This window comes from Bos javanicus, chromosome 9 (assembly GCF_032452875.1).
Source record: "Bos javanicus breed banteng chromosome 9, ARS-OSU_banteng_1.0, whole genome shotgun sequence".
Classification (NCBI taxonomy): domain Eukaryota; kingdom Metazoa; phylum Chordata; class Mammalia; order Artiodactyla; family Bovidae; genus Bos; species Bos javanicus.
Window position 1 is genome coordinate 25,300,333 of NC_083876.1, and position 18,020 is coordinate 25,318,352.

General features: G+C 38.6%; 1 protein-coding gene across 6 annotated transcripts in view; it reads right to left on the reverse strand.

Annotated features, from left to right (window-relative positions):
* Positions 1 to 255: 255 nt before the first annotated feature.
* TRMT11 (tRNA methyltransferase 11 homolog) overlaps positions 256 to 18,020 on the reverse strand; it is a 61,946-nt gene continuing 44,181 nt past the window's right edge. For 4 of the 6 annotated variants that reach the window (XM_061427352.1, XM_061427348.1, XM_061427347.1 and 1 more), the window contains one exon: positions 256 to 810. In XM_061427352.1, coding sequence (XP_061283336.1) covers positions 679 to 810 — 132 coding nt within the window. In that variant the 3' untranslated portion in view covers positions 256 to 678. Of the gene's footprint in view, positions 811 to 6,857; positions 7,048 to 18,020 lie in introns of those variants that run through there. The other 2 variants (XR_009738404.1, XM_061427349.1) reach the window with 2 other exon arrangements.

The window sequence follows — 18,020 nt, forward strand, 5'->3', positions numbered from 1 at the left end:
ACTATCAGTTACTTTCTAAACCAAAAATTGTGGGTAGTTAACTTGACCGACAGTCAAGGTTTAGGAATGCAGAAGCAAATCCAAGGTACAGACGAACTTCAAATGTGAACAGGCCTCAAGGAGTTTGGAATCTTTTTAGGTTGTCAGGTCCTAGCCTTTCTCATTATCACCATGATCATTGTTACTACTTATTTGTCTGCGATTTATAAATAGAAGTTCATTTCCATCATCACACCCCCTCTGTATACTACATGATTTTAGAAATCCTCAGTAAGCTTTATTAGTGACAATGACAATGTATAACAATTACAATCAAAAACAAAATAAGTCTACCTAATGATAAATTCTCAACCACTATCAATTGCCTATAACATATCCAGCAGATTATGTTTAAAAACTCAATATGATTAGTTCCCTTTATAAATTAATTACCAAAAATATAACTGTTTAATTTCCATAATACTTGAAAGTACAAATATAAATTAAAGTTCAAAAGACACATACAAAATAGTCTGTAAAACAAAGCTAGCGTTAAAAGAATTGTACTTTGTAGAATTTATTTTATTATATAAAGCTATTTAAAACAGTACATTTTCTGTATTATACATGAAAATTCACATCCAGATGTCTTTTCTATCAAATCCTTCTTCTTTCCCCTTTGTCAAAAATCTTAAATTTTCATTCCTGGCTAGACTTTTCTTCCTTGGCAATTCTTTTTGTTACCCCACTGAAATATTTCTCACGGAAGGAATTATGACCTTGGTACAGCAGAAAGTGATCACTCAGCAGATGTGAATACTGGTCCCGGTTCTGGTTGGTTGGAAAATACAAAAAATAAAAATGTTTGAGTTACTTCTTTTGTTAGCCTGCAAGCAAAGCAGTTACTTTAAGCAAAATCTCACTCTCTGGTACACAGTTGTTTTTCCTTTATCACATGTGAATTGGAAATATACCACCATCTTATATCTGGGTCATGCCTGTGTATCCAAAGTACTTTCACCTACTTCACCTCACCCGGTCCACCCAACGGTCCTCTGCACAAAGAGGACACATACTCTTACTGGGTGAGAGGGAAAGCAGGGAGAACCATCTCCCACAGCTTTAGTCTGGACAGCCATCAGCATCTTCCGATTCCTCACTCAGCACAAAGAGAAGCCTTCTTTGACTATAAGAATTATTGAGCGAAGAAGCTTCTATTCCAACAAATTACTATATCTGCATGATACCTTACAGGTCAGTAAAACTGTCTGGGGATACGTCCACGTTTGGTTAATGACGTCAACCACTCCTGGCAACTTTAACCTCAGTAGATGAGATACAGGCTAAACAAGTGGTCTTCACACTCTTGAGACTTCAAAGACAGGTGAGGACTAATGGTCAGACAGATCTTTAGGAAACTAGAAATACCAAACTGGGATAGACTGTCATGTTTCAGATTCGAAAACCGAGGGATAAGAAGACTGACAGAAAACACTGAAACATCAGCTTCTTGGTCAATTTCACTAGTCGCCTCAAAATGTGAAAAAAATCGAATCAGAAATAAAACCTCATATCCCATCCCCTTCTGCAAGTTCATATTCTACTGCACAAGGATTAATGTGATTTGGAGAACAGGCATGGAGACACAATTAGAAAATATGAAGCCTAATTTATTACTCTGGTTTCAGTATAAAACAATATCTACAAATATATCTGGAATATCACAATCCTCAAAATATTCTTGTACTTTTCCTCATTCCTGTATGAGATGAATATCTTCATTCTTTCCCTCATATCTAATATTAATAATAGCCCAGGTTTAGCCAAAATAAAGTTATTTTGGCTGATTCATTTATTCGAAACTATTTTGCCCCAGAATGCTTTTTTAAAAATCACACACAAAAGAAACAAATTATTAAACATGCCGAGATTTCCTGATTCATTTTATTAAAAAAAAAAAAAGTGGCTACTTAAATTCTATGGCACTAAGAATACTATACTTCCAAATTCTTGCAAGCACATGAAAACATGATGGTGATTACTAACTTCAGGCTATATAAACGTCAAAAGATTAAAAATAAATTTTATCTATCTACAGGTAAAAAAATTAAAGAATACCAAATGAAAGATAGTGTTTATGTGGTATTTATTATGGGCCAAAAAGACAACCCACTCCAGTATTCTTGCCTGGGAAATCCCATGGACAGAGGAGCCTGGTGGGCTACAGACCAAGGAGCAGCAAAGAGTCAGACACACATACACACACACCATCCTCAGTGCTTCGTAGAAGTGGAATTGTTAGTTGCTTAGTCTCGTCCAACTCTTTGCGACCACATGGACTATAGCCGCCCCAAGCTCCTCTGTCCACTGGATTCTCCAGGCAAGAATACTGGAGTGGGTTACCATGCCCTCCTCCAGGGTATCTTCCCAACCCAGAGATGGAACCTGGGTGCCTTGCATTGCAGGCAGATTCTTTACCATTTGAGCCACCAGGGAAGCTCAAATGCTTCATAAGCACTATCTAATATAAACTCATCAGCTCTAAGAGATAAGCACACTACTATCACATCTAGAGATGAATTATTTAAGAGTACAGGCCCAAGATAATACAGCTAGTAAGTGACACAGCTAGGATTTGAACACAGGTCTATCAGACCCAGGGATTACACTCTTTAAATGTAACATGATGAGGCTTTTTTTTTTTTTGGTCCCCCAAAGAGCTAACTCTTTCCTCAACTCAAGAAGCAGAAGTATATCTGGGAACAAAGCATGTGATGAACAAAGGCCTCCCAGAAAGGAAGAGAACTGGATCAGAAATGCTATTAACTTAGTTCTAGTAACTAAAAGAATTACTTCAATGACACAAAATCTTCCTACTAGGAGATGTAAGGAGCCACAGATGCCCTAACCCTAGGAGGACAGTTGACTTGAAGGGAGGACTCAAGGTCCACATCTCAGAACCAGACATGGGAGAGCAGCAGTACAGAACAACGGTCCAGCATTCAGCCTCTGCACATGCCAACTCTAATCAAATGTCTGACCGAGGAGTCATAAGAAAGGACAGGACACGCCTTCATCTATTCCTCCAGGTATTCTGCATTCTGTCAATATATCAAATAAGATCATTAGGAAACTTGTCTACTTGCTGAACTGCATGAGTTTAATCCTGGCAGAAATACCTTTGCTGCTACTGCTGCTAAGTGGCTTCAGTCGTGTCCGACTCTGTGCGACCCCATAGAGGGCAGCCGACCAGGCTCCCCTGTCCCTGGGATTCTCCAGGCAAGAACACTGGAGTGGGTTGCCATTTCCTTCTCCAATGCATGAAAGTGAAAAGTGAAAGTGAAGTCACTCAGTCGTGTCCGACTCTTCGCGACCCCATGGACTGCAGCCCACCAGGCTCCCCCATCCATGGGATTTTCCAGGCAAGAGTACTAGAGTGGGGTGCCATTGTCTTCTCCAGAAATACCTTTACTTAGTTGTAAATAGAGCTATATCCAGAAGTGACATCTCTCCTGCTATTACGTCTCACAGCTCTTTGTGTCATTCTCCACCCAGTCATCAAAATCAGAAAGTGATTTTGGGTCAAAGTGCTCTCTCTTTCTTTCTCACTTTACATCAGTCCTGTAATATTAGGTCGGAGAAGGCAATGGCACCCCACTCCAGTACTCTTGCCTGGAAAATCCCATGGGCGGAGGAGCCTGGTAGGCTGCAGTTCATGGGGTCGCTAGGAGTGGGACACGACTGAACGACTTCACTTTCACTTTTCACTTTCATGCACTGGAGAAGGAACTGGCAACCCACTCCAGTGTTCTTGCCTAGAGAATCCCAGGGACGGGGAGCCTAGTGGGCTGCCGTCTATGGGGTCGCACAGAGTCGGACACGACTGAAGTGACTTAGTGTAGTGTGTGTGTAATCTTAGGTTCTACATCCTAAATATTTCACATCCACCCCTCCTCTTCATTTATAACTCCAGTACTATAGTTAAAGCCTTCCTCATCTCTCCTTGCTTTTTTCCTGAACAGCCAGTTGCTCTGCCTTTGCGGCTCCCTCTCTAGTCTATTTTCTACAGTGGGATCAAATACAACTTACTAAAGTGCAAATCTACTACACCAGCATTCTGGTTGAATCCAAACAAGTCCAAACTCTCCCCAGTGCTGAGGCTTTTCTCTTAACGTTTGGGAGTGACATACAATTTCACATCAGTTTGCTGAACGTCCTCTCACTTTCCCCTTCTGAACAAGAGGGATCAGAACACTATCAGGCAGTGAGATCCTTCGGTTCTGCTTTCTGTCCTTTCTTCTCCCTGTGACTCCTCTAAGCCATGCAAATCACCTCTATACCAAAATGCACTGCAGACTAGTTTAGCGAATGTTCCAGGGCTACAGGGGTATGACAGGACAGAAATGTGTGATGCGAGTGTGCAAGCTTAAAAGGCAGAGGTGTGGTAAGACAGCTGAAGACCAGGAAGGGCCAGGAACTGACTGGGGCTCAGTTGCTCCTGCACGTAACCTACCTCAACTGCCAACTATGCAGCTCATGAGGGGAAGCAGGAGAGAGTCAGAGCACAATGGAAGACAGGTGTCCTCAGAAGACAGACTGAGAGCTTAACAAGATAGCGTGCCTTTGATTTCAAGGATATACACAGGACAAACTGATGATAAATAAAGACAAGACTATAAAGACCAGAGGCAGAGACTAGGAATGAACAGCAGAAGCCTGGAAAACTCAAAGTGATGATTATAACCTATACCAATGAATGATTACCAAGAAAACATGTACTAGCTATGGCATTCTTTATCTGACTAGTTTAGACCTCAAGATTTACTCAAAATACAGTAAAAGCAAACTAAGCCTCTTAACAGATCATATGCTCAGTGCTACAGAGACGCAGTGACAGAGAAATACATGCTACTGGAAAAGTGGGGAAAGACTATTATTAGAAATGCAACCTCTTCGGGGATGGGGGGGGTATGGTGGTGGTGAAGTGAAAGTCACTCAGTCATGTCCAACTCTGCGACCCCATGTAATAATAGTTCATGGAATTGTCCAGGCCAGAATACTGGAGTGGGTAGCCGTTCCCTTCTCCAGGGGATCTTCTCAACCCAGGGATTGAACCCAGGTCTCCCACATTGCAGGCGGATTCTTTACCAGCTGAGCCACCAGGGAAGCCTTGGGTGGAGAGGGGATCCTATTCATCTCCCAGGGAGTAGAGAAGAATTAATGTGAGTCCTATACTGGAACGCCTCCTTATGCAATGATTGATTGCCCCCTGACTGCAAAATCAGACATTCATAACAAAAACTCCTGGAGAACTCCAAAGCTCCAAATCCCTTGTTCAGCCAGGGATCTGGCAAGCGCTGTTCTATTACTAACAGCATAAGTCTGCTTCAGGGCAAGCCAGACACTCCAGGACTTTGACTACCATTTTCATCTAAGTGGAAAAGACATGGTTCACAAAATGTTTCACATAATAGGTTCAGTACGTTTATGGTCCACATAGATATATGTAAATATCACACCTATGAACAGTACACTCTGGTCCGTTATGAAAAATACCATTTGCAGCATTCAGAACTTCTGTTACCTTGATGCTGAATAAAATAGCAAAGTCAATGTTTTTTTTCTTATTTCTCTCTTTCAACCTATCTTTAGTTCAGTTTACCAGGGATCACACTTGAGATGATGATATTCAACTCCACATATTTTTCATCACCTTTTGATAACTCTTCTCTATTCACATTCCCTGCCCATCTCAACCAAGAATATCTGCAGGGTTTTTTTTTTTCAACTCAGTATCTCAAAGGCCAAGGGTTTACTTAAAAGGGAGAAGAGGATCCTCAAGCAACATGACCCTTGAAGTCCCTCACTAACTCCAGCTTGCCCCGGTGTTTGATTTCTGGTTTCTCTGACACTTCCCAATCTGTCTATCACTATCAGTCATGATATCATCTATGTATCATAAAACCTGAGTTCTGCCAGTTTTTAGTAAGCAAGATATACTGCATGGAAAATAAACATACACAAACAATTAGGAAATGCCAATAAAAAAAACTATGGCAATGAAAGATTACAGACCACCTTACCTAAATATGATGACTACTGGTTAAATTTTGGCACATGTCAGTACTTGAGGAAACAGGAATAAAATATTAAGATTGTTGATTATACTGTCTACTGTTTATCATTTTTATAACCAGAAATCAAGAATTTCTGTAGGAAAATTCTGGTTACATAATAGGAATACACAGTTTTCAGATCTATCGCTTAACTTTGTAAGACAAATAGCAATTATGACAAGAAACATATAAACTCCGATTTAAGAAAGCAATTGATATACATTTATAGCTATGTGTTTGACAGAAGTGAATTAATTTTCTGCATCTTTTCACAGCAGATTATTATCTAAATTTTCCACAAACAGAGACTTCAAAAGTTTAAATAATCTGACACAAGTCACATAGCTATCAAGTAATGCCAGAATTGTAGACTAGATCAGGCTTTAAAGCGCATACTTTTTCTGTCACACATTTTTTTAACAGACATTACATCAAAGCAGTGGTTAAAGAGTTAACTTCCTGCATGGTAGATTAGTGGGTTGTTCAAAATGGAGTGTGACATTTTGAGGCTGTTTTTCACTGAACAGCAACATTATGGTAGTACATATTTCGTCTCTAAACTTTTAGACAGAACCCCTTTAACCACTGTCCCACCCAGCCAATTTCCGGTCCTATCACTACTAATTCTAAACATAAACTTCTGGAGGAATTTTGACACAATTGCCAAGGGAAAAAAAAAAAATCAAAGGAAGCTTTACAATTGGCCATGTACTTTTTAATGTGTACAGTGCCCCCTGCTGGCTGGCGCAGATAAATTCTTACAGTATTTCCTGATGTGGGTACAGCGCATGCATTTGAAGCCCAGCTGACCACGATGCATCGGACAGTCAGGAGCACTCCACTTCCCTCTCTGTCTGAATCCTGGTTGCTGTAAACATCTAGAGCCACAGAACATCAACAGGACAGCCGTTTTCCTTCAGAGAGCACTGGCATGTATTCACATCATTTCATCCTTAGAAGAATGAGGTGGAAATATACCAATACGTATTTACCTTAGTGATTCTAAAGTGTTTTATCATTGTCATTTATGTCCAATCTAGAACTGCAAATTATTCTCTACAAAAATAAAGAAAAAGTACATAAACCACGCCTTATTCAAGTTAACCTTTATTTTTACAACTAATTCTACATCAAAAGTTGTTTAGTTGCTCAGTTGTGTCCGACTCCTTGGCAACCCCATGGACTTCAGCCTGCCGGGCTCCTCTGTCCATGAGATCTCCCAGGCAAGAATACTGGAGTGGGTTGCCATTTCCTCCTCCAGGGGATCTTCCCTACCCAGAGATCGAACCTGCATCTTCTGCATTGGCAGGCAGATTCTTTACCACTGAACCATCTGGGAAAAAAGTACAGCATCAAAAAGAAAAAAAGAGACTTTAAAAGGGAAGTACTTTGGCTGCTTATAATTTAATAAATGTTAACTTAAAGGGGAACAAATCCTCAAGAAAAAAAACAAACTATGTTTTATAGTAACATCTGAAGCTGCAACTTTAAATGGAACTAATGACACTCTGGATTAATCTGGGAGAATATATATTTGCAAGAGTGTCCTCAAACTGAATGTCATAAAACCGCTCACTTTTAAGAAAATAAAGCTGAGAACTGCACTTACATAAAACTATCCTTCTAACTACTGTCTTCTCCCAGAGATCTGCCATTCTTTGTTATTTCTGCCTTAATTAGAAGGAAGGTGTTCTGATTTCCACAGTATAGTGATCCACCTGTTTTTTTGTTTGCTTCTCATAACAAATAAGGCCTAGATATCATAGGATTAAACTATTTCTAAATCACTGACTTTTCAGGAGTGACATCAGGGTAATGACAAAATTCAGTGTATTACTCTTCCTTCAAATGGATGATTTAAATACATTTAACTGCTTTTATTCTAGAAGGGCCCCAAACAATCACCGAACAGTTACTATTTATTTCATAAGTATTTACTGAGTAGTGAGCAAAACAGTCAAACTCCATTAATTCAGAGTTACAGACATTAAACAATATACACCCTAACATATACTTACAAACTGTGATGAAATACTAGGAAGAAAAGGGTACCATAAAAATATAAGGAGATACCTAGTTAGATGGGAGAGAAGAAAATGAATAAGAAAGGCTTCCCAAAGGAAGTGACATTTACCTGAGACCTAAAGGATGAATCAAATTTACTTGTAAAAAGAGACAGGAAGAAAGCATTCTAGGAACACAATGAGGGAGGAAACACAATGTGAAAAGATTCAGATTAGAAACAGCTAAGTACATTTTGGGGAGTGAAAGCGGGCCAGTGTGGCTCAGGCTTGAAGAATGAACGGAAAGGTGGCTCAAAATCAAATTGGAGAGACCGGCTAGAAGTAGTTCAGGCTGGCCCTGAAGGTTATGTGACGGATTCTGAATTTTGGTCTAAATTTCATAGCAAGTTATTGATGAATTTTAAACAGGGGAGTTTGATTATCTACTTCCACTCTATGTGATGGGAGGAGAAGCTGCAGAAGCAGGGAAACCAGGGGGAAGCCTCCTGCAGTAGCCCAGGGGAGCAGCGCTGCGCCCTGTCCTTTGGGATGGAGGGGCAAGGGTAACAACACCTGCAACCTACTCAGCCCAGATTTCCAAGTCAGCCTTCAACCTGTCTCCCTTCCCCAATCATTCAATCAGTCTTCAGGTCCTGCTGCATATACCTACCCGGAAACTCTCAATATCACTGTCTCTCCCTATATATATCACAATCTCTATATTCTTTTTTTTTTTTTTAAGCATTCTTTTAATTTTATTTTTAAACTTTACATAATTGTATTAGTTTTGCCAAATATCAAAATGAATCCACCACAGGTATACATGTGTTCCCCATCCTGAACCCTCCTCCCTCCTCCCTCCCCATACCATCCCTCTGGGTCGTCCCAGTGCACCAGCCCCAAGCATCTAGTATCGTGCATCGAACCTGGACTGGCAACTCATTTCTTACATGATATTTTACATGTTTCAATGTCATTCTCCCAAATCTTCCCACCCTCTCCCTCTCCCACAGAGTCCATAAGACTGTTCTATACATCAGTGTCTCTTTTGCTGTCTCGTACACTGGGTTATTGTTACCATCTTTCTAAATTCCATATATATGCGTTAGTGTACTGTATTGATGTTTTTCCTTCTGGCTTACTTCACTCTGTATAATAGGCTCCAGTTTCATCCACCTCATTAGAACTGATTCAAATGATTTCTTTTTAATGGCTGAGTAATACTCCATTGTGTATATGTACCACAGCTTTCTTATCCATTCATCTGCTGATGGACATCTAGGTTGCTTCCATGTCCTGGCTATTATAAACAGTGCTGCGATGAATATTGGGGTACACGTGTCTCTTTCCCTTCTGGTTTCCTCAGTGTGTATGCCCAGCAGTGGGATTGCTGGATCAGGGCCAAAGAACTAAATAGACATTTCTCCAAAGAAGACATACAGATGGCTAACAAACACATGAAAAGATGCTCAACATCACTCATTATCAGAGAAATGCAAATCAAAACCACTATGAGGTACCATTTCACACCAGTCAGAATGGCTGCAATCCAAAAGTCTACAAATAATAAATGCTGGAGAGGGTGTGGAGAAAAGGGAACCCTCTTACACTGTTGGTGGAAATGCAAACTAGTACAGCCACTATGGAGAACAGTGTGGAGATTCCTTAAAAAACTGGAAATATATCACAATCTCTATATTCTATCTTTCTTAGTTGACAGCCTCATTGTCTTCACAAGATCATGCCAGAAGCCTCCAGGCTGGTGTCACAGACATCTTTCCACAACAAAAACTTGCCTGCCTATTAAAGTCTGGGTGACCTTCCTAAACAAGAACCTCTGTTACTCTCCTAACTCACATCCCTCAGGATTCGCCATCGCCAATAGGATAAACTTGAAACTCTTTATTGGTAAAGACCTTCAACACTAGGCAGGCCTCTGGTTTTCCACTTTATCTCCAACCACCTCTCCCCAAATACTTTCAGTCACGCCTCAATGTCTATAATTCCCTGAATGCACCCTCTGTAGCTTTGCTGAGAATGCTGGCCTCTTGACTCTAGCACCATCTCCTCAGGGAGGTGCCCACTGGTGTTCACAGAGCAACTTGCACAGATCACTACAGAACCAAACTTTCTCTCACACCAAGTTCTCTAAGGGTAAGGACGATGTTTCATTAGTCTTGTTCTATCTCAGCAGATGACAGAAGTGGTTCTATAAACACATGCTGAGTGATGAAAGCCATGGCTTTCCCCTCAGGGAGCACGCAATCAAGTCAGAAAAAGAAAACACAACAAAACTATCTGAATGTAAAAATCAGTAAAAGACAGCTTTCTTTCTCATTTTGCATAGTACTTTTTCCATTCGCTCTCAACAAAAACTTATATCCTTCTTTATAGAGAAAAAAGAGGAGTCGGGAGGTATGAATTTCCTCAACCTCCTTGCCTGCAGCCCACCCTCTACTACAAACTGGATCCCCTTGCTTAATTCTACAGTCTCATCTCTCACACCACTCCCTACTCACATTCTAACTGAAGCCAAAATTCTCTCACAGCATCCCTTTTCTGCCAAAGAGTGACTTTTAAAGAATCCCCCAATAATATACCTAAGGATAATCATCAATTTATAATTAATTTACTGTTTAAAAACAAGAGCTTTCCCCTAGAAAGGTATCACTTTGGGGATGAAGTTGAAAACCATTTAGAAGAAAACCAAATGCCTTCTATTTTAATTATAGGTCAGGTTTAAGTTGTCCTTTTACTTAACTGACAATTCCTGATAATGAGATAATGATTTTTTCTACCTCACTAGTATTAACCTTAAGTCATTTATATTCTCAAAGTGGCAGCAGTTTATATAACACAGCAGTCTCACTGCAAACACTTGATACAAATGGCTTATGAAACTTATTCTTTGATAAGTGGAAACCAATGATGCTGTCATCATAATAAAAGCCAAACTGGTGATGCTCACCTAATTTTGTCAAGACCAACTTCTGGATTCAGGCAACAGATTAAAGGTATAATATACATTCTTTAATAAGGTGAGAGGAAGAAGGCAAAGAGATGGAAGAGAAAAGAGTCAATAGATTTTCCTTCTTATAATGAGCAGAGAGTGAAATGAAAAGTAAATGATAGTGCTGAATATAATGGACCTCAGTTCAGCTTCAGGGTAATTACCCATGTCCGGCTTTTGTTTAAAAATCCTTGCTCCCCTTATCAAAGCTTCCCACTGTTCTACATCTGGTACTGGACAGTAGCTATAGAAACCACTTGTGCTAAAGTTATACAACTATAAACAGCACTAGGCCATTTCCAAACCAAGGACAAGCAGGTCAAAAGTCTGGCATCCAATACTATTAAGGGAAACTTCTAGCATTACTCTTAATGGGAACAAGGTAAGGGTTGGAAATCTTCCTCCCTAAATTAGGTGTTCACATATAATCGATACTTGTAAAAAAAAAATTACTCTGTACGGCATTAAGTTACCTAAAATCTGATAAAATATTTTAATATATTAAAAAACTCTTTATAGCTAGAGTTCTGAAAATGAGTGACATTCAATGACTGAACTTTGACATCTGGCACTCAACACATAACTTCTAACTGTAAAAAAACACCAAAAAACCCATCATGGATATCTGTGCTATCATGATGATACAGAACTATGAGTATATTCTATATGCTCACCACTAAAACCTATAACTTCATAAAATTCAAAACTTAACCCCAAACATTAAAATACAGGCCAAAGCACAGGATAAAAATCTAATGACAACTTATTAGTTACTCTATCTAATAGTTAATTACAGTTAAGAAGAATCTTACTTATTTTAAGCAGCAAAGGATGAGTCATAGACCAAAGCATGCACAGACATGCACATACCAACTGTTTTAATGTGGAGACACTCATCTCCTAGGTGACTTTTTAAAACCATCACAACCCATTAAAAGGAAAATTAATAAAAATACATGTGCATTTATATATATAAAGATCAAAAACAAAGAATTATTTTGCTTAGCAATGAACTGGATAGCGATAATATTACAAAAGAAAGCAAGGAAATGATTACCGTTAGAGTCAGATTAGTGCTTATACCTGTGGGAGGAGGTGTTTATGACCAAAAAGAGCCACAAAAGTGGGGTGCTCCAATACTCCATAATTTTGACCTTGGTGGTCGCTACAGAAATGTTTACTTTATAATTATTCATTAAACTGTACCCTTAGGATTTGGGCAAAAAAATACATATTAAATTTCAGGGTTAGGTTCTTGGTGGGTCATATGGTGAGAACACAAGTTTGTGTCTGAATTTGAAAAATACTAAAAAGACAATTCTAAATTAAATAACCATACGATAAACAAAAATACAAAAAACAGAAAATGTGTCATTTGAGAATTATAATAAATTAAATAACCATATGATAAATAAAAATACAAAAAATAGAAAATGTGTCATTTGAGAATTATAAAAAAAAAGCTCCAGAGGATTATGCTGACTCTGAACATACACTTCTCATTTCCCTAAACCATTCATGCCTTGGACTCCCAGATCACACTTTATATTTTGCAAATGACCTCTGCCTAAGATTCTGTAAGAGCAATACATTAAAGACTGTTTTACTGTCATGGTTTGAAAATATGAACATTAGAGCTGGAACATTAAGACGAATGCTCCCTCTGCCATCAGAGAACTGCTTTTTCCTGCAAATAAGAGAATTATATCCAAGTAGCATCGTTAAGTAGAAAGACCCAGATATCTTAAATGATTCCTTCTTGGAGGTAGTAGGGGACAGAGTTTTGTTTTTACCTGGTTTACCAGAAACAGTAATTTCAAAATATTGTGATAGGATTAATTTAACAGAAAATCCAGTCTGGCAAAGTCATTTGTTTGCAGAAATATAAAAGAAAAAGTCAAATGATGACTCTCTAAAATTTAAATTCAAGGGAAACTACCATTAATAGCAAAAGTAATTCACTTTGTAAGTAGATGTCATGATCCTTAAAGCTGAATTAATACAATATGATATATAGCATCATCAGGCTTCTATGTGTGGTTATAAGCCTTTTGTAAACACCTCAAGTTGAACTATAATTTAAAACTAATACAAATAGCTTCCTTTTGATTTCTAATGCAAAATAATTTGGAAGATTCTCTCTCCACCTCTGTTCCTTGACCTCTCTCTCTCTCTCTCTCTCTCTCTCTCACACACACACACACACACACACACACACACATTTTGATGCTAATGAATACTGTATTGTACTAAGACTCAGACTGAGTTCATATTCCACCATCACGTTCTTAGCGTCATTTTGTCTTATTTTTGTCACTGATAAACGAAGTAGCATCTATTTCCCACTAGGCTTAAGATCGAAATACTTCATACCTAATTTTTAATCTTTCCTCTCTGATCGAAAGGAAAATACCCAATCACCCTGGCAAGGGATAGGCAAAAAACAAAGTATTTCAGAAACAGGAAGAGACAACCTTTAATTCAAATGGCTGCCTGAGGAAAAACAGCTAACAACACTGATCCTGGGAGAGGGTAATGCATCATGGAAACAGGTGCAGGCATGAAGTCAGCAGAACGCCAGAGTTTATGATTAGCGACACTACTGTCATTCTAATATGCCAACTACTTATACAGTCAAACTTCTTCCACTTCAAGCCATCTGTAAGTCACCTTCTCAAACAAGTGACCTCAGTTTCTCCTCTCTCTCCTCCTCATTTAAAACAGTTGTTGTTAGTGGTATGTTAATGGCTCTTTTCTCCCTCCACAGCTTTAACATCTTTCAGTCCTTGAGTCAAGTCTTTCGGTTTTGGCCACCTTCCATTATGATTAATGAAGCATTCATAGGCTTCATGTTACGGGACTCTTTCATTTGGTCCAAAATAAAAAATTACATTAACTTTCATCACCTGCCACTATGACCTCCCAATATTCTCTATTTTAAGTCATGTGAACTATACTGCCTAGCTACTAAAAAAAAAAAAAAAAATGACAACTGACTCACACTATAACTTTAGTCTAAATTAATGTCCGTGATATCTAAGATTAATTTACCCATACTTCAGTGCTTTTCAAATCACCAGCAGGGTAAGGCAGGATGTCAAGTAAATAAGCCACAAATAACTAGGGCATGTGTGTTAGTTGCTTAGTCGTGTCCAACTCTTTACAACCCCATAGACTGTAGCCCACCAGGCCCCTCTGTCCATGGGATTCTCCAGGCAAGAACACTGGAGTGGGTTGCCATTTCCTTCTCGAAAAGGAACTATAGAAAGAAAGAAAATGAAGTCGCTCAGTTGTGTCTGACTCTTTGCGACCCCATGGACCGTAGCCTACCAGGCTCCTCCATCCATGGAATTTTCCAGGCAGGAATACTGGAGTAGGTTGCCATTTCCTGCTCCAAAATAGGGCATATGAGGCCTATTTAGTGTGATGGCAATTTGAGATAATTTTCTTATATTTAACTAAGTACTTCTATAGCATGTAAAAGTTGTATGAATGTTTAAAAAAAAATTTCAAGGAGATCTTGAAAATGGCTGCCTTGGGTACACATTGGTCTGTCCAAGTACACTGGTATAGAACACAGAGTATTATTTTGGGTAATTTTCACTAAAGAGAAACTACCGCACTCATAGTCTTCTGGATAACTCTAGCTGCTGCTGCTGCTAAGTCGCTTCAGTCGTGTTCGACTCTGTGCGACCCCATAGACGGCAGCCTACCAGGCTCCTCCATCCTTGGGATTTTCCAGGCAAGAGTACTGGAGTGGGTTGCCCTGGCCTTCTCCAGGATAACTCTAGAGATCAGCATTTTTCTCCTATGAATTTTATATGAGAAAAATGTTTTATACAAGTAACTACTGTGACCACAACTACATATGGCAGCATTGACTACACGTTGTATCAGCAGGAAAAATAAGATGTAGTACAACAAATCACATTCTACCACAGCCACATGAGGCATGAGAAAAGAAACTTGTAACATGCCACTCAAGAATGTCTGCCTTTTAATCTTGGCATATTCTAAAGGCAGGATTGTGTTTTGGTAAAGAGGCAACATGATGCTGAAAAAAGGATATAGAATTTCAGGTGCAAAGGAGGAGTTTTGGTCTCAAACTGGCTACTTCCTACTTAAGCGGACTGGGCTAGGGCCTTGGGCACTTCCTCATCTCTAACCATATGCAACAATAAGAAGGTCAAATTGATGTGAAACTGCTGCAAAAAATAAAGCCTTATAAAAGGGCTATTTGTCATTCATTTAGCTTTCAGATTATAGCAACAGGGAATAATGACAAAAACTGGCTTTTCTGAGCATGCATTTTCATATTTTAACACAGTCAGCAAGAATTTTCTTCCTTACTACCAATGTTCAGTAAGTCTAAAAAACCATACAATACAGATACAAAATTTTATGACTTATCTATACTCTTTAGATATTTTTTACATTTATAACTTATGTTTACATTTTAAATGGGGGGAGAGGGAGAACACTTTATAACAACATATCAGCTGGGCCAAGAGTTATACTGAAGTTAATCCTAACAAGTGACAAATCAAAAATGAAGAGACACAGTATACAAAAGTGTAAAAATCTAAAATTAATAGTCTTCCACTGCCAAAGTCAACAACACTGAACAAGGTCAAGAATAATTCGTTAGATGTACATGAGAACTGTTTGACAATTTTATGTCATCACTTTCATTATAAAGGATGGGGATCTTGCTGCAATTATATACACTCCCCTCCATACAAACAGAAGGTAGAAATGAAGCAATTAATTAAAAGCCAAACATGACTAATTCAACATGACAAAATAATTTCAGTTATAATAAACTCCATGCAAATTAAAACTCACTGATTAAATTTGATCTTATAAAGGGAAGGCCATTTCAAAAAATTACTCGAGCAACAGGATTTCCTTACTTTATAAATTAATTTAAAAGGACAAAAGTAAAATATTAAATATTAAAAATATCTCAGGAGACTGCCTTTATTTTTAGATAGCAGAAATATTCTCAGAAGCATCTTTAGATCATCCTCTATTTCCTCTTCTGTGTATCAAATTTGCTTGGGGAAATATAAATCTATCCAAAAAATACCAGACTTTCTTAAACAAATTAAACTCGGAGGAAAGCAAACGTGAAATGGTCCACAATGGGTCTTAATTCTGTCATTAAAACAGAAATGACTGGCTTATCATGTAGCTCCATTAATTCTTAAGCCTTTTCTCTAGACTGTTCTTCCAGTTCTTTAGAATCACTGCTTCAAGTCTTCATAACTGTCATACGGTGTACTTTTTACAGAGGCCACGAAGTAACAATTGCTGATGTCATTCACTGTACTTTCTAATATCAAGACTTAAAACTGAAAAATCTATTGGTAATGTTAATTTTTCAAACATACTAAAATAAGCATTAAATAAACAACCTAACTTTATACCTCAACAAACTAGAAAAAGAGGACCAAAGCCCAGAGTAGAAGGAAATACAGGTCAGAGCAGAAATAAATGAAATAGAGACTAAAAGGATAATAGAAAAGATAAATGACATTAAGAGCTGGTTCCTTGAAAAGATAAAAACTGGTAAGCCTTTAGCCAGACTCATTAAAAATAAAAAAGGCTCAAATAAGTAAAATCAGAATTGAAAGAAGAGACTTGAAACTGACACCACAGGGGAAAAAGAAAGGACAAGAGACCACTGTTAACATTTACATGCCAACAAATTATACAATCTAGAAGAAATAGGATAAATTCTTAGAAAGACTTCTAAAGAATTCTAACAAATTCCTAGAAATTCCTTCTAAGACTGAGTCATGAGGACAAACAAAATCTGAACAGACCAATTACTAATAGAGACTGAAAAAGTGACAGTCAAAGTGTTAGTCGCTCAGTCGTGTCTGACTCTGCAACCCCATAAACTGCAGCCCACCAGGCTCCTCTGTCTATGGAATTCTCCTGGCAAGAATACTGGACTGGGGAGCCATTCCCTGGGCTTCCCTGGTGACTCAGACAGTAAAGAATCCACCTCCAATGTGGGAGACCTGGGTTCGATCACTGAGTTGGGAAGTTCCCCTGGAGGAAGGCATGGCAAACCACTCCAATATTCTTGCCTGGAGAATCCCCATGGACAGAGAAGCCTGGCGGGCTACAGTCCATGGGGTCGCAAAGAGTCAGATACAACTGAGCAACTAAGCATAGCACAGCACAGCCATCCCCTTCTCCAGGGGATCTTCCTTACTCAGGGATCAAACCCCAGTCTTCTGTACTACAAGAGGATTCTTTACCATCTGAGCCAGCAGGGAAATCAATAGAGATTGCATTAGTAATCAAAAGCTTCTCAACATACAAAAGCAGAGGACCAGAGAGCTTCATTCGGTGATTTCTACCAAGCATTCAAACAAGAATTAATACCAACCTTTTCAAACTATTCAAAATATAGAAGATGAGGGAACAATTCCAAACTCATTCTACAAGCCCAGCTGTAACCCGACAAGGATACCACAGCAAAAGAAATTACAGGCTATATCCTTCATGAACACAGATACACAACTCCTTAACAAAATATTACTGAACCAAACTCAACAATACATTAAAAGAATCATATACCATGAACATGTGGGATTGATGCAACAGTTTCAGGGATGCAACAGTTTAATACAGATCAATCAACATGATACACCACATTAACAAAAGGAAGAATAAAAATCATATGATCATCTCAATAGATACAGAAAAAGCACCTGACAAAATTCAACATCCATTTATGATTAAAAAAAAAAAAAAAAAACCTGTCAACAAAGCAGGTATATAGGGAATGTACCTCAACATAATAAAGGCCAGGTATGATAAGCCTACACTCAAGAGTGAAAAGCTTAAAGCTTGTCTTCTAAGATCAAGACAAGGATGCCCACTCTTGACAATTTT